The sequence below is a fragment of the Moschus berezovskii genome, chromosome 1 (assembly GCF_049115385.1).
Source record: "Moschus berezovskii isolate FMDL1 chromosome 1, NW_MosBer_1.0, whole genome shotgun sequence".
NCBI classification, from domain to species: Eukaryota; Metazoa; Chordata; class Mammalia; order Artiodactyla; family Moschidae; genus Moschus; species Moschus berezovskii.
The window spans coordinates 74,911,539-74,935,396 of record NC_142460.1 but is presented as its reverse complement, the minus strand read 5'-3'; the positions used below and the strand labels follow the sequence as shown (position 1 = coordinate 74,935,396).

At 37.7% G+C, this 23,858-nt stretch overlaps 1 protein-coding gene across 1 annotated transcript; it reads right to left on the bottom strand.

Annotated features, from left to right (window-relative positions):
• Positions 1-6,829: 6,829 nt before the first annotated feature.
• Positions 6,830-22,326, bottom strand: C1H3orf85 (chromosome 1 C3orf85 homolog). The gene is made up of 3 exons (XM_055418253.1): positions 22,278-22,326; positions 8,443-8,576; positions 6,830-6,919 (listed from the first exon to the last, which is right to left on the bottom strand). The coding sequence occupies exons 1-3, from the start codon at positions 22,324-22,326 to the stop codon at positions 6,830-6,832; spliced, it is 273 nt and encodes a 90-aa protein (XP_055274228.1).
• Positions 22,327-23,858: the final 1,532 nt, after the last annotated feature.

Genomic DNA, 23,858 nt, shown 5'->3' with positions numbered 1-23,858 from the left:
TTACAGAATAGTGTTGGGGAAATGGGTGGAAAGATTTTCATATAATAAATAAATATATAAAAATGAATAAATTTAAGTAAATAATTAACAGGATTTCATATGGTGCTACAAAAAGTAATAAGAAAAAGCAAGAGATTAAGGGAAAGTAAAGTGTAGTACTGTGGTAGGCAGAACTATGAGACCCTAAGATGTTCACATGGTAATACTCGAGATCTGTGAGTATATTATCTTCCGTGGCAAAAGGGATGTTGCAGATGTGTTAAGATTAAGAACATTGATATGGGGAGATTATGCTGACTGGCTTAAAATTCCACATTTACAAAACTAAGATATGGCATTCGGTCCCATCACTTCATGGCAAATAGATGGGGAAACAATGGAAACAGTGACAGACTTTATTTTGGGGGGCTCCAAAATCACTGCAAATAGTGACTGCAGCCATGAAATTAAAAGATGCTTCCTCCTTGGAAGAAAAGTTATGACCAACCTAGACAACATATTAAAAAGCAGAGACATTACTTTGCCGACAAAGGTTCATCTAGTCAAAGCTGTGGTTTTTCCAGTGGTCATGTATGCATGTGAGAGTTGCAGCATAAAGAAAGCTGAATGCTGAAGAATTCATGCTTTTGAACTGTGGTGTTGGAGAAGACTGAGAGTCCCTTGGACTGCAAGGAGATCAAACCAGTCCATCCTAAAGGAAATCAGTCCTGAATATTCATTGGAAGGACTAATGATGAAGCTGAAAGTCCAATACCTTGGCCACCTGATGCAAAGAACTGACTCCTTAGAAAAGACCCTGATGCTAGGAAAGATTGAAGGCAGAAGGAGAAGGGGATGATGGGGGACGAGTTGGTTGGATAGCATGACCGACTCAATGGATTCGAGTTTGAGCAAGCTCCAGGAGATGGTGAAGGACAGGGAAGTCTGGCATTCTGCAGTCCATGGGGTTGCAAAGAGTCAGACACGACTGAGCAACTGAACAGCAACGACAATGCTGGGTTAGTCAGGTGGGTTGAATCTAATCACAAGTCCTTACAAAAGGAGAACCTTTCCTAGCTCTGGTCAGACAGAGGGAGAGAGAGAAGTGATGGGGGTGGGGGGGGGAGGTGTAGGGAAGAGGGAGAAGTGATGGTGGGGCGGGGGGAGGGAAGAGAGAGAGAAAGAGAAAGGGGGAGAGAGAATGAATGGTGATAGATAAAGGGGCAAAAGATGCAACATTGCTGGTTTTGATGATCGAGGAAAGGGACTATGAACCAAGGATTTCCTGTATCTGGGAAAGACAAGGAAACAGATTCTCACCAAGATTGTTCTGAAAGAAACACCAGTGTGGAACTTTCATTACCATAATGGACACGTAAGGAAACCCCTCACTACACTTGAGGCCCTCAAGATCCTTTAGAGCAACGACTGCTGCCATTCATCTTTGACCTTCAGCACAAAGTATTGTGGTGGCTCAAACATGAAGTGAAGTCGCTCAGTCGTGTCCAACTCTCTGCATCCCCATGGACTGTAGCCCACCAGGCTTATCTGGCCATGGAATTTTCCAGGCAGGAGTCCTGGAGTGGGCTCAAACATAACAAGTCACAAATGTATAACTGTAGGGTAAGTGTTTGAGATTCTTCAGAAAAACAGAGCATTGGTAAGATTCATCTCTGTTGTTTTGGAAATATCCACCCTTGGGAGCTCCCTAAGTTTAATTTCTTCCTGCTAGTCATCATTTGGATAACCATTTTATGGTACATTAAGGGAAAATGATCTGTGTTGGTATGTGAACTAAAAAGCAGAAATTCAGGTGATAAAACAAAATTGTTGACTGTGGCCCCTAGGGGAAGTTTCTTCAACACTGTTGTCATAACCAGGTGTATTTCTAGCTTAAAAAAGGTACCCCCTATGTGCTTATAAGATGAAGAATTTTCCTTATAGTTAAACCTGTTTTGGAAACCAAAGTGGAGATATGTGCATTCTATTACTGCAAACATGTATTTGCAGAACCTGTTATGTGCCAGAAGCTTATCTCCTGCAAGCCCCACTCCACCTCACTGAAGTTGGGGCACCTATCATTGCTGTTTCACAATGGCAAATTTAGCCACAGTGGGGTCAAGTAATGCAACCAAGGAGAAAATGCTAGGAAGGGAACTATGGCCCAGGCCTCTGGCTCCAGAGACTGCATTCTTCAGTGCGTGTGTGTGTGTGTGTGTGTGTGTTAGTCGCTCAGTTGTGTCTGACCCTTTGCGACCTCATGGACTGTAGCCTACCAGGCTCCTCTGTCCATGGAATTCTCCAGGCAAGAATATTGGAGTGGGAAGTCATTCCCTTCTCCAAGGGATCTTCCTGACCCAGGGATTGAACCCAGGTCTCCTGCATTGCAGAAATTTTTTTACTGTCTGAGCCAACAGGGAAGCCCACATTCTTCAATACCAGACTGCATCCTCCTCATCCCCCAATGAAGGGGCAGAACCAGGATTTAAACTTTAGGCCTCTCAAGAAAAATGGCAGAGAGTCTGTGTATGGTAAATTTAAAGATTTTTAAAATTTCAATTACACCACAAGTCATTTTTTTTCTCTGTAGTTATTGCCTGGATTAAAGATCATCAAGGAACTTCTTTTAAAAATGTACTTTTGATAGAGTAAAAGAGGGTAGAGCTAAGAAGACACACCTTTCCTGAAACTGTCTGTTAAAAAACATTATGATCAGAAGGAGAAAATGCCGTTGCTTTTGTCACTGTGATGGATGATATAAAATATTTTGAATTTATATAATTTATTTTATTTTTACATATGAACTGCCATTTAAAACAGTTCCAATTTTTGATGTAATCTCCAGACATTTATTTTTTGTCTCTAATTTGAAGGAGTCTGGCAGTATCTCTGCTTCAGATGGGCAGTTTATATGTTTAACCAGTCAATGTTAAATTACTTTCAATAAAATTCATTCAGGCTGTCTCTATCATTGAAGATAATAGTGTGATATATATATATAATCTGCTGGTTCTATTGCTTAAGATGTTTTAGATCAATTTGAATAAAATAAATGGAATAAGTAAAATCAACACATGAAAATAAATAACTTCATTTTTAATTTGTTCTATATGTACAGTACTCCCATCCATTAGTTATTCTATTTAAATTATAATGAATTGGCACAGGAGGATGGATGTCTTTTGAGATTGGATCTGCTGTGTAGATGAAACTAAAGGCCAGAAATAAAAAAAAAAAATATTATTGAGTTCTTAGTTCTCTTATTGATTCACTGAACAGCATATGGATAAATTACACTGCATCTTATTAGTTTGTCTGACCACTGATAAAAGAATGTGCCTTAATCCATTTGTGCTGCTGTAACAGAATACCATAAACAACAGAGATTTATTTCCCGTAATTCTGGAGGCTGGGAAGTTCAAAATCAAGGTGCCAGTAGCTTTGGTGTCTGGTGAGGGCCTGCTTCCTGGTTCCTAGATGTGTCCTGTAGAAACATCTTCTTGCTGTGTCCTCACATGACAGAAAGGGTAAAGGAGCTCTCTAGGATCTTTTTTATAAAGGCACTAATCCCATTCGTGGAAGTTCCACTCTCTGACCTAATCACCCCAAAGTTCCCCCTTCCAAGCCCATTACATTGGCAAATAGAGTGCAATATATGTATTTTGGGGGAGTTACAAACATTTGGTCTGTAGTAAAGGGTAGCAGGAAAGTCTTTATACCATTTACCTCCTTGATAAGCATCTTCCTAAATAGTACCAATTTACTCATCAAATTCTCACTGCATACACATCACCACCCTGGGTATTGGTGGAGTTACAAATATAAATCTTTTGTAAATCTTGATCTTAAAAAGCTTATACTACAATTGTGTAATAGTGTAAACTTATACTTTAATAGTATAATTATATACTGTAAGTAAAAAATGTAGTATCATAGAAAAGCTGTTATTGTAGAGATGGCATAAATGTACTATTTTTATGCATCCCTTAAAACCTGAATCTAAAGCTATCTCCTCAGTGAATGTTTGCCTAATTCCCCCAGGCTGAGTAACCTGTCTTTAAATAGGCAGACTTTTTACTTAAGGTTTATAAATTAGGTAGAGACTTAAAAAATATCCCCTTTCCCCCACCAAAAAAAAAAATAACAAAAGCACTATGTCAATTCACATACCATTGGGAAAATAATCAGTTAAATGGAGTCAACCAGATAATTGGTATCTCAATATAATCAATTTCTTAAAACACTGAATTCAGAGTAGTTGTATTCTTACCCAGTTTTGTGTGTGGATGCTAAATATATGGTATCTGGGTTTTCTTAAAACCTGTCTATACGACTGACTACTCCCTTCCTGCTCAGTTATGTGGAAGTTAGCCACTAGATTTCTAGATAAATTATTTTAGGTAGACCTAGGTTGTCTTTGTTGTTCATTTTCTGATATATTAATTTGTAATGATTTCTCATGAAGCTATCTTTAAATAAGAAACCTTCTTTCCATGCTTGTTTGATCAGATAACAATCTAATTGTAGAATTAATAGGTTTCTTAATGTTAACCTACTTCAAAATCAACAAGGTAGCTAACTTATAACTTCCCATTATTAGTGCCTCACAATCCACCACGATTCTTTCTTATGTTATACTGAATAAAATGAATCAGAGTCTTTTTCTTTTTTCCCTACCATATATTGCTCTGGTCACAACTGAGTGTGTGTGTGTAGACAATTTAATCACTTAAAATAGGTTGTGATGGTTAATTTTATGTGTCAACTTAGCTGGGTTACTCTGCTCAGATATGTCTTCAAACATTATTCTGAGTGTTTCAGTGAGGGTGCTTTTGGATGAGAACACTTAAGTTAGTGGACTTTGAGTAAAGCAGAGTGCCCTCTGTAACTCATCCAATCAGTTAAAGGCCTGACAACAGGCTGACCTCTCCTGAGCAAGAGGAATTCTGCCAGCAGATGGCTTTAGGACTAGGACTGCAAGATTAGCTCTTCCCTGGTTTTCTAGCCCAGTGGTCTTTAGATGTGAATTGTAACATTGATTCTTCTCTGGTCCCCAGTCTGCCAACCTATCCTATAGTTTTAGACTCTGCAGCATTTGTAAACATGAGTGGATTCCTTAATCTCTTTCTATTTATATACACATTCTATTGATTCTGACTCTGAGAATCCCTGAGCAATACATAGACATTCTCTACTTTTTTTATTAAACAATGAAATTGTAGAACTTTGTGGTAGCAAAATATATGTTAATGTTGTCAAATTTATTTCTTAGTATAAAACCAAATGATTTATTTTCTTTCATTTGGTTGTGCTTTGATTAAAAAATCTGTTTATCTGTATTAGAAAAGGATAACAGTTAACATAATAAATTATGCTTTAGCTTCAAATTTCTCACTGAAAATACCTCTGAGGGATGGGATAAGAAATGTGGAATACTGAGTAGACACTGGTGCCCTTTTGGAGAATAAAGTGCTGGGAAGCGTCTTTATAGTGCAGCTCTTGGCATCTGATTTTTGCTGCTGAAAAAGTGTTCAAGACTGTTTTAAGACCATTAGATCAACTATGGTCTTGCAGGGGAAGCTTTTATTTACCAAAAGAAATCCCTGCAGACAACAATTGATGCAGGTGGACAGAAAAATGGAATTTTGAAGGCAAATCCACTTATCTGTGATTTGGGGGAGTGTCTTGATGATTGGTTATATCATCTCTCAGTACTTCCTAAACTAGACTACTGAAGTATTCCGTGGATATATGGAAAACTATAGGATAAATGCAGTCCACTTTTCTGTAGAGTCAATTTTTCAGCTTTATTGGAAAGATGAATAAAAGCACATGACTGGTAAGTTTAAAATATTATTTCTTCCCTTTAAAAAAAAATAGCTTCAGAAAGTTTATTAGTGGTTATTAGGGGCTGGGGCATGGTGGGGATGGGCAGTGACTGATAATGGATGTGAGACTTCTTTAAAGTTGTTGTTTCATATTGAAACAATCATAAATATATTATAAACCAGAACACAAAAATTGCACAAATTTTACAAAATTTCTAAGGAAAGCTTACAGATTTGTGGGTTCCACTGGATTCCTAGTCATCATCTATTTCCCAAAATGAGTTAAGGTTTTGTTCTCTATTGCCCATAGCAATACAGCTTTGATTAAAAGAAAAAAAAAGCATGGTCTTGGAATAGATTGGCTTTGTTGTTGTTCCAGAAGTGACAAATATTGAAGAAAAGAGGCGAGGACCAGTTCCATTTGAGAGATTCCATTTCCTTCCTTAAATGGAAAGTGAACTAACTCTCTCAAAGAAAAGGCAGTAGAAAGCAGGAGTTACCAACAGGAGGTTTGTTTTGTTTCCTTTTTGGACAGTTTTTAAAATTTTAATTACTTTTCACAGGCTTTTCTCCAGTTGCAGCGCTGGGGCTCTATAGCACTCAGGCTTTATCTGTAGTTGTGGTGCCCAGACTTTGCTGCGGCATGTGAGATATTAGTTCTCTGACCAGGGATTGATCTCTCATCCCCTGCATTGGAGGGCAGATTCTTAAACATTGGACCACCAAGGAAGTCCCTGGACAGAGAGTTTTAATGACACTATGTTTTGCTTTATATTTCCTGTTCCCGTAAAAGCTCCTTTTTGGTAAATGTTATTACTGCAGTCCTTATTTCAGTTCTCATTTTAATAGCTACCATTTATTGAGAACTTCTAATTCGAGGTATCAGTGTGGATTTCCATATTTACTTCTTTCAACAGCTCCATGAAGCAGACATAAATAATATAGTAAGTGGTGGTTGGGGTACATTGCCACTTTTTGGGTCCCACAATTCTTGTTATCCTGGTTTAACCAGCAAGGTACATTTACTGGGCAGTAGACATGTCAAGGGTGAAAGTATTCAGATTCAGATAATACTGTGCTGTCGTTTTCAAAGCAGTCCATGTTTCATGAGCCTGCAACGAAAGAAACTTAAGTCATGATCTCTCAGTATTTAGAACACGTCTCATCAATTATTCTGATTATCATGCAGATATTCCTGAAAGACTGAGAGGAATACTATGGAAAAGAAAGGTTTGGTTTTCACACTTTCAATGATCTGTTGACTTAAGTGCTCAAATATTTTGCAGTACATATGGGGCCACAGGTTGAACCAATGCAGTAGAGTCTTATTACATTATGGTAACTGTCATTTGATTATAGCAATAGTCTACAATTATAGGCAGGAATGTGCTTGAAATTTTCAATATTCCATAAAGAAGACCCAGTCTACCAGCTTATGTAATTATTTCATTTGCCAAATAAACAAATGTCTTGTTTTAATATCTCTAAATGATTACTGTTGGAGAAAAACAGGCATAAAACCAAATGCATTATTCAAGCTGGTGTTTTTCACCAACAAATGCTAAGCAGAAACAAGCTGATCCTAGTAAACCAGTTAAAATCCAGCCAAACAGAGTAAGGATGAGACCCAGGCCCCAGCAAAACAAGGTCATTCAATTTCTTTCTAAATTTATGTTATATAAATATATTATTTATATACCCTTATGACTGGTGCTAATTAGAGCCTGATATAGTGAAAAGAAAGAATAAATAAGTGAAGGAATTAATTAATCAGTTAATTAATTGTACATCTTTATTTCCTAAATTGCAAAATTATAGTGGAAAGTCATGAATAATTGAGATCCTCAGATAATTCAGCAATATCATTTGGCCTGGAGTTTCAATGTCGTCTTCCATCAAAAAAGTAAGAATGAAATAAAACTTGGTAATGAAAATTTCTTCATTTCTCTTGGGGTGAGAATACAAATAAATAGGATAATGAACAAAAAGCAAGCAAATAAAGGAATGACAGTAAAGGGTTAGATAATTATCACAGAGAAAAACTAGCTAGTGAACTGCTAAGAGGGAACTAAAATATGACCATGATCCCTCCATCCACCTGCCCCACCATGTAATAATTAATTCACTGAAACTTGAGAATAATGACCTTGGTGGATAAGACAAGCACCTGACATTTTTAGTCTAGGTAAGGAGATCAGGTGCACACAACAAATAATTCCAGGGTGATATTTGAGAACTATTCACATGTGAACAGCTTTCAAAGATGAGAGAAGGAAGGACAGATGCCTTCCTGGAAAGAAAGAAAAGGATTCAGAAAGAAGGGAACATTTGATCTTAGTCTTGAAGGAGGAGGTGGAATTTAGCAGATGAAAGCCTCTTCATGGGGAGGAAAGAGCAGGTATAGCTCAGGACAGCTAAAGAGAAAAAGTAGGAATTGGGCTGGTGGTGTGTTAATGCCAGTTGCTACCATGCTTATTTGAAAATAGAGATGGTGCATATGTATAACTGAATCACTTTGTTGTCCATCTTAAACTAACACAACATTGTTAACCGACTGTATGCCAATATAAAATAAAAATTTCATTTTTATTAAAAAGGGAGACAGTGAAGGGCCTTTTGTTTGTAATACAAATACCTGGTCAACCAGTGTGTTTCCCCATGTATTCGGACTGTGATCTGGGTTCCAATAATCCTGCAAATATATGTGTCTTTTGAGACGTAGGAACTGGTTTGCTGGGTCCTCCAGTAAAAATGGTGCGCCCAGTACTCCTGTAATTGAGTCCAACAACACAGCATCTTTTAAGGCAATATTTACATCTCAGTGTTTCCTCTTAAAGAAAGTGTGTCCTCTTAAAGCAGCCATGGTGTTTGAGAGGAAGGGTACCTAAGAAGGAAACGCTGGAAAATCTATGCCCTGGGGCCGATGGCTGCTCCTCAGTCCTTTGGCATCTTTGTCCTGTCATCACCCTGTGTGACCTGGGTATCACACAGCATGCAGCCAATGCTGTGTGGTGGATGGAGAAGTGTTTCAGAGTTTTTGTTCATGGATGGGAGACTGCAGACTTAAATTCAAATTTCAGCTCAGTCCCTTTTTTAGGCAAGTTGCTTAGTTTCTCTGAGCTCTAGTTTTCCTGTCTGTAAGGAGACATAATAATAATAAAAACAATAATAACACAGACAATAACAGGCTTACTATAAAGATTGGATAAATTAATAGATGTAAACCACTTGGTTCAAACCTATACGTCTACAATCTTACTTTTGCTTTCTCAGCCTGTTAAAATAGAACGTATCTTTCATTTTGAAGTAGACTGATCCCCAATCTGAAACTGTAGTTAAAATTGTTAACATTGAGAGAGCTTTCTTTAAATGCAAGCAGACTTGCATTTTCTATCTTCTTCTCACTGTAGAATTAAGAAAAAAGTAATTTTTAAAAACCCATACTTCTTTAGGATCTTGAACTTTTAACAGTCTATATTATGCTTTCATTCTTAAATAAAACACAGTCATGTTATAAAGGAAGAACATACTCCTGAGTTATTCATGGTAACAATATAATCTGTTCATTGCTTGTGACAAAGAAGCATTTATTATGAATCAAACCGTAAGTAATGTTACATTAGATACTTTATATCTTCATCATTAACAAGCCTTCATTGACCAATAATCTGTATAGGTTAGGGTTACAGTGATCTATAAATATGAAACCCCCCTTCTATAGGAGAGGGGATGAAGGGCCCAAGATTCAAAACAAAACAAAAATACACAGGATTTGACTGTGCTAAGGGAGCTTCCCTGGTGGCTCAGATGGTAAAGAATCTGCCTGTAATGCAGGAGACCCGGGTTTGATCCCTGGGTTGGGAAGATCCCCTGGGTTGGGAAGATCCCCTGGCAACCCACTCCAGTATTCTTGCCTGGAGAATCCCATGAACAGAGGAACCTGGCAGGCTATGGTCTATGGGGCTGCAAAGAGTCAGACATGACTGAGCGACTAAAACTTTCACTACTTTCACTTACTTTCAAGGGAGCTTAGGAAGCATTGGAGTACCAGAGCACAAGCAGATATTTTCATGTTCAGGGAAATTGCTTAACCTATTCTGTGAAGGGAAGATTATACCTACCATAAAGAAAGATTATGTCTAGCATAATGAAAGGAGGGGAAAGTCTTTTCATTTGAAGCTTAAAAAGTGGTGTGAACAAAGGTATGACATTAGGAATCTACAAGACCAGTGTCTGAAAACAGTGGTTAGAGGTGGCTGGTTAGAGTTTTATATAAATTTGGTTAACATTTATTGAGCATTGTGCTAAATATTATACCTGAATTACCTCATTTACTGGAGTGGGTAGCCTTTCCTTTCTCTAGCAGATCTTCTCAACCCAGGAATTGAACTGGGGTCTCCTGCATTGCAGGCAGATTCTTTGCCAACTGAGCTATCAGGGAAGCCCTTATTTAAAACTCACAACAAACCTAGGAAGTGGCACTGTTAATCACTTTATTTTGTATACAAGGGGATTAAAGCACAAAAAAGTTAAATAATAGGTCTAAAGTCACAGAGCTAGTGGGTGAGGGAGATACAATTCTCCCTTCAGAGCCATTGCACTATATTATTACTAAGAGGGAGAGTTGCTTGGGGTCAGATTATAAAAATATTTTATGTTTATGGAAAAAAGGAAATAATCATTACTTACACATGATTCCTTATGATCTCATGCTTTCCCAAGATTGGCCTTGAGTTCTAAGCACGATTCTAGTTATCGGCTCTTTCATTTCTAGTTTAGTTTGTCAATCTAGTAAGCTCTAGTTTCAAACAGGTATTGAAAATGATAGGCTGTTGAATGGATAAGAAGGATGTGGTACATATACACAATAGAATACTACTCAGTCATTAAAAAGAGAGAAATAATGCCATGTGCAGCAACATGGATGGAACTAGAGATTGCCATAGGGGGTGAAGTAAGTCAGACAAAGAAAGAGAAGTGTCATATGACATCCCTTATGTGAGGAAACTAAAAAGAAATTATACAAATGAAATTATTTACAAAACAAAAAGACTCAGAGACTTAAAGAACAAACTGTGGTTTCCAGAGGGGAGGAGTGGGAGGATGGTATAGTTAGGGAGTTTGGGATCAACCTGCACACACCGCTTTATTTTAAATGGATAACCAGCAAGGGCCTGCTGTATAGCACAGGGAACTCTGCTTAATGTTATGTGACAGCCTGGATGGGAGGGATGTTTAGGGGAGAATGGATACACGTATATATGTGGTTGAGTTCATTTGCTGTCCACCTGAAACTATCACAACATTGCTAGTCAGCAATACTTTAATACAATAGTTTTAAAAAAAGAAAACCACAGCCTTTCTGGATATTATACATCAGTCAAGATGCCTCTGGGTGCAAAACACAGTACTACTAACAGAGACTTGAAAAATGACTCAGACATATTCTCCATTTATAAAAAATTAGTAGTTTTATTTATTCAATGATTTAAAAGTAAAAAGCAAATGTTGACTTCAGAAGATAATAGTTACTAACCTACTGCTAGATAATCTAATCAATACAATCAAAGTAACATGTCTATGAAAGCCATCCTCTAAGATGATCCCCAAAGATCCCTGCCTGCTAGTATTTATGTGGTCCCCTCTTTCACTTAGTGGGGCTGACTTGTGTAATCACAGACTATTGTGGCAATGACAGTGTATAATTCCTGTGGCTATGACATAAAAGACATTACAGCCACCTGCCATGTTGTAAGGACACTCAAGCAGCCCTAAAGGAGAGGCCGACACATCAAGGAACTGAAGTGTTCTAGCAACAGTCATGTAAGTGAACCACCTGGGAACCTGATGCTTTTGCTCCAGTCAAACCTTAAGAGGACCAGAGCTCCCATTAGTATCTTTACTGCAACCTCATGAGAGATCCTCAGTCAGAACCCGAGACACTCCCAAGTTGCTGACACTTAGAAATCGCGAAATAATAAGTATTTAATGTTTTAAGCTGCTAACATTTGGAGAAATTAATTATGCTGTAGTAGATAACTAAAACAATGCATGATAAGCACTAACTAGTGTCAGTATAAACTGCTAAATACCAGAGTTGAGATTAGATGATGCAAGTGAAGTCAATAGGGCATAAAATATAAGAAGGAATTAACTGACTAGAAAACAAACTTACCATTACCAAAGGGGATAGTGGAGGAATGAGGGGCAGAGAGATAAAACAATAAGGACCTACTGTATGGCCCAGGGAACTATATTCAGTATCTTATAAAAACCTATAATGGGAAAGAATCTGAAAAACTGTGTGTATATATATATATATACACATATGTATGTATAAATGAATCACTTTGTTGTACGCTTGAAACTAACACAACCTTGTAAATGAACTATATCTCAATTTAAAATATACAAAAAAGAAAAGACTTTGCTCTTGTGTTATTTAATAAGTTGCAATCCCATGGACTGGACCCCACCAGGCTCCTCTGTCCATGGAATTCTCCAGGCAAGAGTACTCAAGTGGGTTGCCATTCTCTTCTCCAGGGGATTTTCCAGACCCAGGGATTGGACCCGGGTCTCCCACATTGCATGCAGATTCTTTATCATCTGGGCCACCAGGGAAGCCCCATTTGAAACTAACACAACATTGTAAATGAACTATACCTTAACTTTAAAAGTACCAAAAAAGAAGGAATTCTCTCTTATGGTTATACAACTTTTGTGCCATAAGACCTCTACTTGCCTCACCCTAATTCCTACTCTTATAAATATCACTGCATGGAAAGATAATCAGTAAATAACTCTTGCCACTGGGAAACACATATTATATTCAGAATTGAAAAATAATTATAAGAAGATACATTTTGACTAGATTATCTGAAGGGGCAGTGATTAATTCCAATACTGGAAGGAAGGTCTCACAGAGAAATTGGTTCTGAGTTAAGCTTCAAAGAGGTTTCCACAGTGGGAGGAAGGGAGGGGAAGCAAAGAACACACATTCCAGGCTGAAGAAACTTGGAGAGCTGAGAATCAGAGGAGGAGAGTAAGGCACAGAGAACTACTCTGCTTCATGTTATGTGTGTGACCCTCACTTTGCCAACATGATTGAAACGTAGGGTTGTTTGTGGTATAGATGTGTCAGAGTTAATGTTGGAAAGATAAGCTAGAGCTACATTCCGGAAGATCCTACCATCATACCAAGGAATTTGGACTTTACTCTCTAAATAATTATCTTTTCTGAACAGGGAAAATGATAAGACTAGATGTACTTTTGAAATCTTTTTATTGTGATATCATTTTAACTATCTTTTATTGTATGATTCAGTGGCATCAAGTATATTTGCAATGTCATGCAACCATCCCATCTCCAGACTTTTTCATCATTCCCAATAGAAACTCTTTACTGTTTAAGCAATAACTCCCATTACCCTCCCCCCAACCCATGGTAACCACCATTTACTTTCTGTCTTTATGAATTTGCTTATTCTAGGTACCTTAAGAGGAGCCATGCAACATTTGTCCTTTTGTATCTGACGGACTTCACTTAGTGTTCAGGGTTTATCCATGTTGTAGCATATGTCAGCATTTCATTCCTTTTTAAGGCTGAGTAATAGTGTGTATGTATAAGCCAACGTTTTGTTTATCTATTCACAGATTAACCTTGGAAAATTCCTTTGTCAGGGGTGTGGAGAACAGGTGGTAAAAGGAAAAGAGCAGAGTGAGAGACACAAAGTAGGAGGCTCATCAAATAGTCCAGATGAGAGGTTAGTAGGACTTGAATCAGGTAAGTGACAGCAGGAATGAGAAGACAGGATTGATTTGTAGAGAATAGGAAACTTATTCATTCAGACTGATTTCTGTGGATGAACCAGCATTAAAATTTTGGTTTTAGCTGGGATGTGTTAATAAGTGACTTTTCAGATTTCTCTTCACTCTCTTTGAAAAGGTGTTAACTATAGTGTTACATGTTTAATGTAGTTTTTTTCTCTTAAAAAAAAGAAACAGAGGTAGTGGCTAGGCAAATAGATCTAATGACATCCATAGCTAATAAATATTTTGAAATAAATTATGTTTAGAATATAAATTACAGCTACATAAGAAAGTATAGTAATTGCTTAAAATAATGTTATATGGAACATAACATCCAAAAGTAAAACCAATATTCTGTACCATAATTATCCTGGTGTAGTGTACAATAACTAAGAAAAAATGCTGTTACATAAATCTTGCCTGAGAGGCATGCTTTAAAATATAAGCCATAGCTATTTTAAGCTCTAATAATTCTGTCTTTTGTAAATCTCTATGCTTATGGAAATTGTTTCATCTCCTCTTCTTCCCACTTTCCAGAACAAAGCTCCTACCTCAATATTATGCATCCAACAGGCACCCAATAAATATTAATTGGTGGTGATAATAACATCACCCATGAGAAAGACAGAAAGCAGTATTTATTATCCTATTTTACCAATGAGAAAATTGACATCTGGAGATGAAATGACTCACTCAAGGTCACATAGTAAGTCAGTGGCAGGGCTGGAAATAAAATGCAAGCAATATAGAAGGGCATACTATTATCCTCTCTGCTTGAGAAGTTTCCCCTCCCTTTTTCATTCTGTCTGATCAACCTTGAAAGTTAGTGAGAGCAAGATCAGACTTTTGTGTTTGCAAACCTATAGAATACTGCTGGGGATTGAAAACTGAACCCTGAGTTCTATTACTCTTTTGGTTTTTAAATATGTGTGTGTGTGTTTTAATGTAGGCAGTATCAACCAGATTAGTTTTAAACTTTATAATCATAAGCTATGAAAAAAATCTTCCTCTCTTTCTTTCCAACTCCCTACATACCCTCCTTGCTTTCATCCTGCATTATAGTCAGTTTTAATAGGACCTGTCAAGCTCAACCTATCATCTAAACATTTGTGGAATATCTTCTGCAGAAAAGCCTGTATGGTAGAAATAAGGCAGACACTTCAGAATACAGAGATATTTGAGATCACAGCTTTTCCCTCGCAGGCCAGTAAGGGTCAGAGACCTGGAGTCTTACTCTGGCCCTGCAATAGAGATCACTAAGCCACTTCTTTCTCCCGCATCTCCATTTTCTGCTCTGCAAAACAAACCTGGATCATATGGTCTCTAAGGTCTTTTTCAGCTCTAACATTTTGAACTGGAATATGCTCATAACAAATAGGTCATTAACTGAAAATTACTTTCTCTTTACTATATTATATTACTGAAAGTGTATAGAATATGCTAAGAGGGCACAGCCCCTACTATTGTCAAGGAATTTACTGAGATTTAGTTCTGTTCAAACTGAGACAGATGGAAATAAGTGAAAGGGAAATCAAAATAGACCTGGCCAGTTAAAGCAATACAAATAAAAATGTATTCACATTATGCACAAACAGATGAATGCCCATCATGGGTTGATAGGCCGTGTGGAAGTAAGGGAAGCTACATAGTACTTTCCTGGTGGTCCAGTGACTAAGATTCCCTGCTCCCAATGCATGGGGCCCAGGTTCCATCCGTGATCAGGGATGGATCTCATGCACTGCCGCCAACAGTTCATGCCTCAACTAAAGATCCCATGATCTGCAACTAAGACGTGGTGCATTCAAATAAGTAAATAATAAAATAAATATTAAAAATGGAAGCTGTATAATCAGAAGTGGAACGACTCCCCATATTGCCATTACCCAGGAGAGGTTGAAAAAGAGTCTTTAAACTTTATAATGGGAAAATGACTAAATGGTCTATATAATATGCTCATGACTATGAATACTTGTAATAGGAAGGGCTTCCTTGGTGGCTCAGATGTTAAAGAATCCGCCCGGAGTACGGGAGACCTGCGTTCGATCTCTGGGTTGGGAAAATCCCCTGAAGGAGGGCATGACAACCCACTCTAGTATTCTTGCCTGGAGAATCCCCACGGACAGAGGAGCCTGGCAGGCTACAGTCCATGGGGTCACAAAGAGTTGGACATGACTGAGCAACTAAGCACAGAACATACACTAAAAAGATCAGAAAGCCTGATGTGAAACGTAAGATGCAGAATGGAAGGGCAGAGTCTGATGGCAGACTCCCTTTCTTTCTGTGCAGAGGGGGCTCACTGAGAGCTCCCTCTGGGTAGATCCAAGAGGCATAACCTGGCATGTCCAGCTCATTCATCCTTCTTCCTCTTGAGACTGAGCTGCCCTCAGAGGGCACACTTTTTGTTCTGGTTCTACAAGCTGAAACTGTATATGAAATTTGCCAATTTCTGGGATCCAACTATGTTCCATTTGCCTCGTTAGCCTTTTTCAGTAATAAATGGGCTGCCTTCCATAATCGACTCTGATTTATTTCTCAATTTGATCAAAACAAGGACCAAGAAGTGGAGTGCTATGTGTTAGAAGGTGAGAACCCAACAGGTCAGTTGTCTCAGAGCCTCACTAAGAAACAGGAAACAAAAAAAGGAGCACAGACAAGGGCACTCCAACCAGTGGTAGCTGGCATTCCTGATTCACTGTCTATTAAGTAAATGTGAAGGGATTCAGTGGGGACAGAAAAGTCTGGCAGTTTCATAGGATAGGCCCTCAGGGAGCTATATCCCTCAGGTGTAGGGGATACTGATGTTCATGCTGAACATGGAGATAAGTACTACAGTCCTGCCACAAGCTCAAAAATACTTAGGAATGGGGTTCTGGAAGTAGAGCACTTAGAACTCAGTATAAGCAATTAAGGGTTTCCCTGGTGGCTTAGATGGTAAAGAATCTGCCTGCAGTGTTGGAGGCTTAGGTTCGATCCCTGGGTTGCAAAGGTTCCCTGGCAACCAACTCCAGTATTAAGAATATTTATTATTTACTATTTTTTTAGACTGAGTCTCAGCTCTTGTTCTTAAAATGTTTATGTCTTAAAAAAAAAAGATTAAAATAGGTGTCCAGGCAATTATGTGTGCTTGTAAATTAAGTACTAAAATAAAGTATAAATGATCATTAAGAATTAAGTACAAAAGAAGATGAGGAGAAAAGAATACACAGATGTCTTGGCAGTATGATAAAATTTTCAAAGATCTCTCTAACTGTAGGACAATTTTTATAATTTTGTGAGAGATTAAAATACCCATGTTTACATTCATATTTTTGGATGTGAAAATTCTGTAAGTAAAGAATTTTCTTTACAAATAGTGAAATTGTTATTTTTTTTCTTCCCACTCTAAACTTTGGTCACTAACCCAAAACTTCATGGTAGAAGATTGAAGAGTCGTATTCTAGTATAATGTATTCTCTCACTTTGCTGCAGTTCACACAAAATTGAGAAAGAGAAGGGAAGGGGACGAAAGAAAGAGATGAGAAATTTGGATTGTGAGGGGGAAATGGTGAAGAAGAGAAAAAAAGAAGAGAGAAATCAAGAAAGGAAATCAAAGGAAGGAGAGACAGAAGAAGGGGAGTTACAAAGGTTGCAAAAGGTGAAAGGTCACGGGGAAAGGGGCAAGGCGAATAGGGGAAGTAAAGGCAGGAAAACAAAGAAGGTCAGTGGGAGTGAACTGGAGAAAAGAAAGAGCTGCTAAACTGTAGGACCGGCTTACAGATCCTCATGATTAACCTGTCTGTTAATAAAACGCTTTCGAAACTGAACTTTTAACTCGGGAACTTTGGCTTTATTGACATTACCATTGCTGATGTATCGAGTACTTTGGAAAGCAAACAGAAGCTGGTATTACTTGAGTTTAACTTCAATCTGTTTTAACTCACTCTCAGCACAGTAACGTATGCCCATATACGTGCTCCCACGCGTGATCATGTAATTTCCTGGGGAGTATTTTTGAAGCTGCCAGGTCTTTTATTAGTTTTTAATCTTGTGGACAGAGACATCTGTGACTCACAAAAGGCACCTTTTTATGTGATTCAATCAGTAATGACTCCACGGTCACTGCCTACATACATGGATGGGATTCCCAATCCTAGAATCATAACTGATGCTGGCGTGTGGGTAGGTTAACAGATTTCTACAACATACAGTTTAATGAATCTAGTCATAGGCAGTGAGTTTATTCTCACTGCTCACTTTCTTGAGAGCACCAGTCAATCTTAAGCCAAAGTGAGTAGGTAAAATTAAGAACAAAATCTTATATAGTAAACTAAAACCGTAACAGAGAATATAGGCTTTCCGAGGAAGTGGAGCACTTGCAGTGATGACTGAGAAGGTCCATTCCTTCTGTGCAGAGAAGGCAAAGGCAAAGACTAGAGGTGCTGACAGGGTTAGGGGGAAGAACTGTGAGCTTAAAGGCTCTTGTCAAAACAAAAGCAAACAAAAAAGCTTTCAAGACAAATTTCCCTTGGTTACTAAGTCTGGATTGAAAAACAAGAGCTGGAACTATGCTAGAGAAACAGACCACAGGCCGTTTATTTTTTACCCTGTCTAAAACCAGAAGGCATGCTTGCATTTTATGGAGAGATCTGACCATAGCCAACAATACGGGCATGAACCCCCAAATTCTTTAATGGATGTGTCAGCCCCAAGGATTGGTTTACTTAGTGAAGCACTTTCCAAATATGTGCTCTTTCCATATTTCCTCTTAATGTGAAGTGGGGTTGTTTCAGTTTTAAAAGTGCCCTGTTACAATACTGCAAAGCTACAATAATCAAAACAGCATATTATTAGCACAAAAACAGACATATGGATCAATGGAACAGAATGCTGCTGCTGCTGCTGCTGCTAAGTCACTTCAGTCGTGGCCGACTCTGTGCGACCCCATAGACGGCAGCCCACCAGGCTCCACCGTCCCTGGGATTCTCCAGGCAAGAACACTGGAGTGGGTTGCCATTTCCTTCTCCAATGTGTGAAAGTGAAAAGTGAAAGTGAAGTCGCTCAGTCGTCTCGGACTAGTAGTGACCCCATGGACTGCAGCCCCCCAGGCTCCTCTGTCCATGCGATTTTCTAGGCAAGAGTACTGGAGTGGCTTGCCATTGCCTTCTCCGTGGAACAGAATAGAGAGCCCATAAATAAACCCACCCACTTATAGTCAATTAATCTTTGACAAAAGAGGTAAGCGTATACAGTGGAAAAACAGTACAGTCTCTTTAGAAAGTGGCGTTGGGAGAGCTGGACTGCCACATGTAAATCGGTGAAGTGAGAACACTCCCTCACACCATATAGAAAATAAAACCCAAAATGTTTTAAAGATTTAAATATAAGACATGATACCATAAAACTCGTAGAAGGGAACCTAGGCAAAACATTCTGACATAAATTGTACCAACAATTTCTTGGTCAGTCTCCCAAGGCAAAGGAAATAAAAGCAGAAACAAACAAAGGAGACCTAACGAAACTTAAAAACTTTTGCACAGCAAAGGAAGCCATAAACCAGAAGAAAAATCAGGCTATGGATTGGGAGAAAAACATTTGCAAACAGTGTCACTAACAAGGGCTTAATTTCCCAAATATACAAACAACTCATGCAACTCAAAAAACAAAACAAAACAAAAACAAAAACCTAACAATACAGTCAAAAAATGGGCAGAAGACCTACGTAGATATTTCCCTGAAGAAGACGTACAGATGGCCAACAGGCACATGGAAAGGTGCTCAGCATTGCTAATTATTAGAGAAATGCAAATCCAAATCACCTCAAACCAGTTAGAAGAGCCATGATCAGGAAGTCTACAAATAACCAACACTAGAGAAGGCGTGGAGAAAGGGAACCCTCCTAGACCATCAGCAGGAGTGTAACTTGGTGTAGCCACTATGGAGAACAGTCTCAAAAAACAATAGAATCACCATATGATTCAGCAGTTCAGAACTCTACTTCTGGACTTCTGGAGAAAACTCTAATTCAAAAAGATACATGCACCCCAGTGTTCACAGCAGCACTGTTAAAATAGCCAACACATGGGAGCAGCCTGTTTCCATCGATAAATGAATGAAGAAAGAAGAGGTGGGGCATACATATACACATATACGGTGGAGTATTACTCAGCCATAAGAAGAGTGAAATAATGCCATTTGGTGAAACACGGTTGGACCTACAGATCATCATACTAAGTAAATAAGACAGAGAAAGATAAACATCATATGATATCACTTTCTTTGTGGAATCTCAAGAAGGAGGGAATGTATATATACTTATGGCTGATTCACATTGTAGCATGCCCTGTTGAGGAGGAAGATGTTGGGTTTTGGATTTTTCTTTAAATTGGTACAACTAGGAACAGTTCTTAGTTATGTCCTTGTTTAGCTCTGTTTTCTCAGATAAAATTCCCCAGCTCCCTAACTTCTGACCTTCTCTTGTGGAACCAGTGGCTATGACTTTGGCTCTATCACTTTTTTAGGAGGAGTTGTTGTATGCTGTGCTGCCTATCCGATGCCCCTATGAATCTGGCATTGACCATTGACTGTATATCTTGGTCATTTAACTTCTCTAAGCCTCAGTTTCCTATTTGTACAACAAGACTCATAACACCTATTTTCAGAGTGATTATGAGAATTGAACTAAGGTAACATATGGAAAGCCCCTGACACACAATAAATATTTAAAATAGTAATATTAATACTTGCTGTCTTATTAGAGAAGAAAGCAGTTCTTGACCTAAATGCTAGAGAGGACTTTGTTTTGTTTTTTAATGAAATTCTGACACTTAGACTTCTAATTCTCTGACCAGGGAATCAGCCCCAAGGTGTATAAGTTACTATTTTGAGAAAATCAGTAAAATAATTTGGGGACTCTGCTCATAAATTTAATTACTTGAGTAGACTCTTCAGCATTCCCACTAGGGAAATAGATAATGAGATCTCTTCCCTACTTACTTCAAATTAAGTTCTAGACAAAAGTAATTTATTAGACAACTAATCTGTAACAGAGAAAACTTTTTTAATAGTAAAAGCAAACTTTAAAAAATCTTTGTTTTCTTATGGCAAGAAGAAGGGTTCCAGGGAAGTGCAGATGAATAGGCTATGTTCTTAAATGAAAAAGGGGGCATGGGTGGGTGGGGAAAAAACAAAGAAAGTTGATTCAAAACAAAGAAAGTTGATTCAACTATGTGATTTAGAATCACATAGTTTTAGCTATGTGATTTTGAACTAGTTTTTAGTGGAACAGATGAATCTGGTTCTAAGGACTGCAGTCTCCTCCACTTACAAGCAGTAAAGGCTTCTTTCCTGAGATATGAAGAGTTTATCCAGCAGTGTCAACATCGCTCCATCCTTGGATTCTGATCCTCAATTTGTTCTTTCATGAACTTTGACTACTTAATTTTACTTATTTATTTATCTATCAAGTACAGTTCGTCAAACCAGTTGTCTTTATAAGTAAACATACTTTCTTTTCAGCTGGACTTAAAGTTAATTTCAACTTGTTTTTAAAGAAAGTCTATAAAAAGTCCATTTACAGACCATTTTCCTTTTTGGCTGGTATTTTTGACCCTGCTGTGTTCACAGGTGGAATGCAGACCAATAGTAGTGCTTTTAGCCTTGCAGTCATCCACTATCACCCACTCTGAAGTCAATTGTGTGGATGAACAGTCCAGGCAAACCATTGTACCATTGGATTATAATCAACCTCTTAAATGGAACCAACCTCACTTTCTTCATCTGGAGGTGTGGGCTGTAACTGGGTATGGCTGTATATGCTTTGCTTAATTAGAACTTCGCTAGAATTTGCTAAATCATTTGTTTAAACATGTCCTAAATGCAAAGTTCATATAGATTATTAAAACTCTTTGTCAAAAATTATTTATATGCTTAGGAATAAAAGGCTAATTATGCACACATATATATGTAAACACACATATCTAGATTCATACTCTAGATATAGATATGTATCTATAACTATTCATCTGTGTGTGTATCTCAAGGGAAATACACATTGCTTTTGGTTGGGTCTCAAGCTTATAAACGTAGATATTCTGATTTAAACTTCTTCATCAGAAGTGTTTATAAATTATAGATTTAAGCTTGAAAATAATTCATACCTTTCTAACTATTTGCAGTTTTGTATACAAAATGACCTCTCAGTTCAATTCAGATGTAAGCCACTGAGTTACAGGGTCAATCTGGCAGCAAATCATCTGGCCTTTGGTGCCTTAAGCACTTCTCTGAGGTACAGCTTGCCTTAAAAGGTTAATGAATTCACACTCTCAAAGTACCTTGAAGCTTCCACATAATTGTATCATGTACGTATTATATTTTCTAAAAGACATTTAAAATTTTTCTTTGTTCAAGGACACCAGAGCGCTTCTTTAGAGGCAGCAGTTAAATAGACTGTTTAGCAATAGTAACATGTTAATACATAATTAGGAATAAAATGATCACACTTACAATTAACACTGACATGTTCAAAACCACAGCATGACACAATAGTTTGGCTTCCCCAATGCTTTAAGTTGGCCGATGGATAAAACATGCTTGTCCATTTCTTTAAAAAGTCAAAAGAGGTTATCTATCAATCTAACAGTTGTAAAAGACATGATGAAGAAAAAAAAAGAAATAGGTTCTTACCTATAAGCAATGTTGAACACAGGGCAGCTTGAAGCATTTTACAGGCCATGATCCTGTTTTGGAAACAAAAGATTTATTTATTTTAATTTAGACTGAGCAGAGCTGTAGGGCATACTGGTTACTTTCCAAGAATATGAAGCATTTCCTGCATACCTGGAAGCCATATGACCTCAGTCAGAGAGCCTGTTGCTTGAGATGACTTTTTTTATATGACTCCTGCCTTTTTACCCTTTGGACTCTTTGGATTGACTTTTTACAGGCTGTTCTTATATGGGCCATGTATTTATTTACTAATTTTATCATCCACATAATGTAATCTAAAAAACCATACCAAAACAAAACAAAGAAGGTGGAAAAACTGGATCACTCAAACTTTGCTGGGGGATATAAAATGGTACAGTCACTCTGGGAAACAGTTTGTCAGTTTCTTATAAATCTGAGTATACAATTAATTCCCATACAACCCAGCAATTGCACTATTGGACGTTCATCTCAGGGAAATGAAAACTTATGCTCATACAAAAACCTTTATAAGGATGTTCCTAGCAGCTTTATTAATAATAGGCAAAAACTGGAAAACAAGTGGAAACAACCCAGATGTCTTCAACAGCTGAAAGTTAAATGTATTGAGGTACATCCACACCATGAATTTCTACTCAATAATAATTTAATAAAAATTATTGATAGACACAGCAACTTAGATGAATCTCAAAGGAGTTATGAGCAAAAATAGCCAATCTCAACTGGATACTTAACCTGTATGATTCCATTTATATAAGCTTCTTGAGATGACAAGATTATAGATTAAGAACATTTTATTAGTTGCTAGGGATTAGGGATAGAAGAGGGTAGGTGTGTGTGGTTATAAAAGGGCAATGCAAGGGACCCCTGTGGTGATGGAACTATTCTGTGTCTTGGCTGTGGTGGTGGGTATGTGAACAAAAACATGATAAAATACCATGGAACTAAATCTCTCTCTTGCATGCACGCACACATACACGGACATGCACATACACACAAATGAGTACATATGAGACTGGAGCAATCTGAGTAGCGTTAGTAGATATATCAATATCAGTACCCTGGTTGTGATATTGCACTGCATCGTAGTTTTGCAAAATGTTACCTTTGAGGGAAGCTCAGTGAAGGACACCCAGGGTCTCTTTGTATTGCACTTTTATGAGTGCAAATAACTCTACAGATCTAAAAATAAAAAATTTAATTAAAGGAAAAGGAGGGTTTAACTGCATGGTAAATTTGTTTGTTTCCAACAAAGCAAACAAACTATATATCATTTAATACAATGATGAAATCAGAACACTTTTTTCATTTTTATTTTTCAAATAATTCCCTTCTTCAGTGGTATGATTAAAAGTTAAATGAATAAATTCATTATTATACAACTTATTCTTAACAGCAAACTATGTGCTTTCTCGTTTATTTAAAGTTTACAGAACCAAAGGAGAGATTCATCTTACTATCTTCTCCTCTTCCTTTCATCATTCAACTTCTAGGACCTAAAATGAGGAGGGTGGGAGCAGTACTTAGGTCATGCTTCCCTGTATTATGGTTCTGTATGTA

Bases quoted from the DNA above. Each gene is read 5' to 3' on its own strand.
- C1H3orf85 (XM_055418253.1), bottom strand. From the start codon at position 22,326: ATGGCCTGTAAAATGCTTCAAGCTGCCCTGTGTTCAACATTGCTTATA. The intron at 8,577-22,277 runs GTAAGAACCTAT...ACTCAATTACAG, and splicing joins GTGTTCAACATTGCTTATAG to GAGTACTGGGCGCACCATTT. The intron at 6,920-8,442 runs GTATTTGTATTA...CTTTCGTTGCAG, and splicing joins GAAACACACTGGTTGACCAG to GCTCATGAAACATGGACTGC.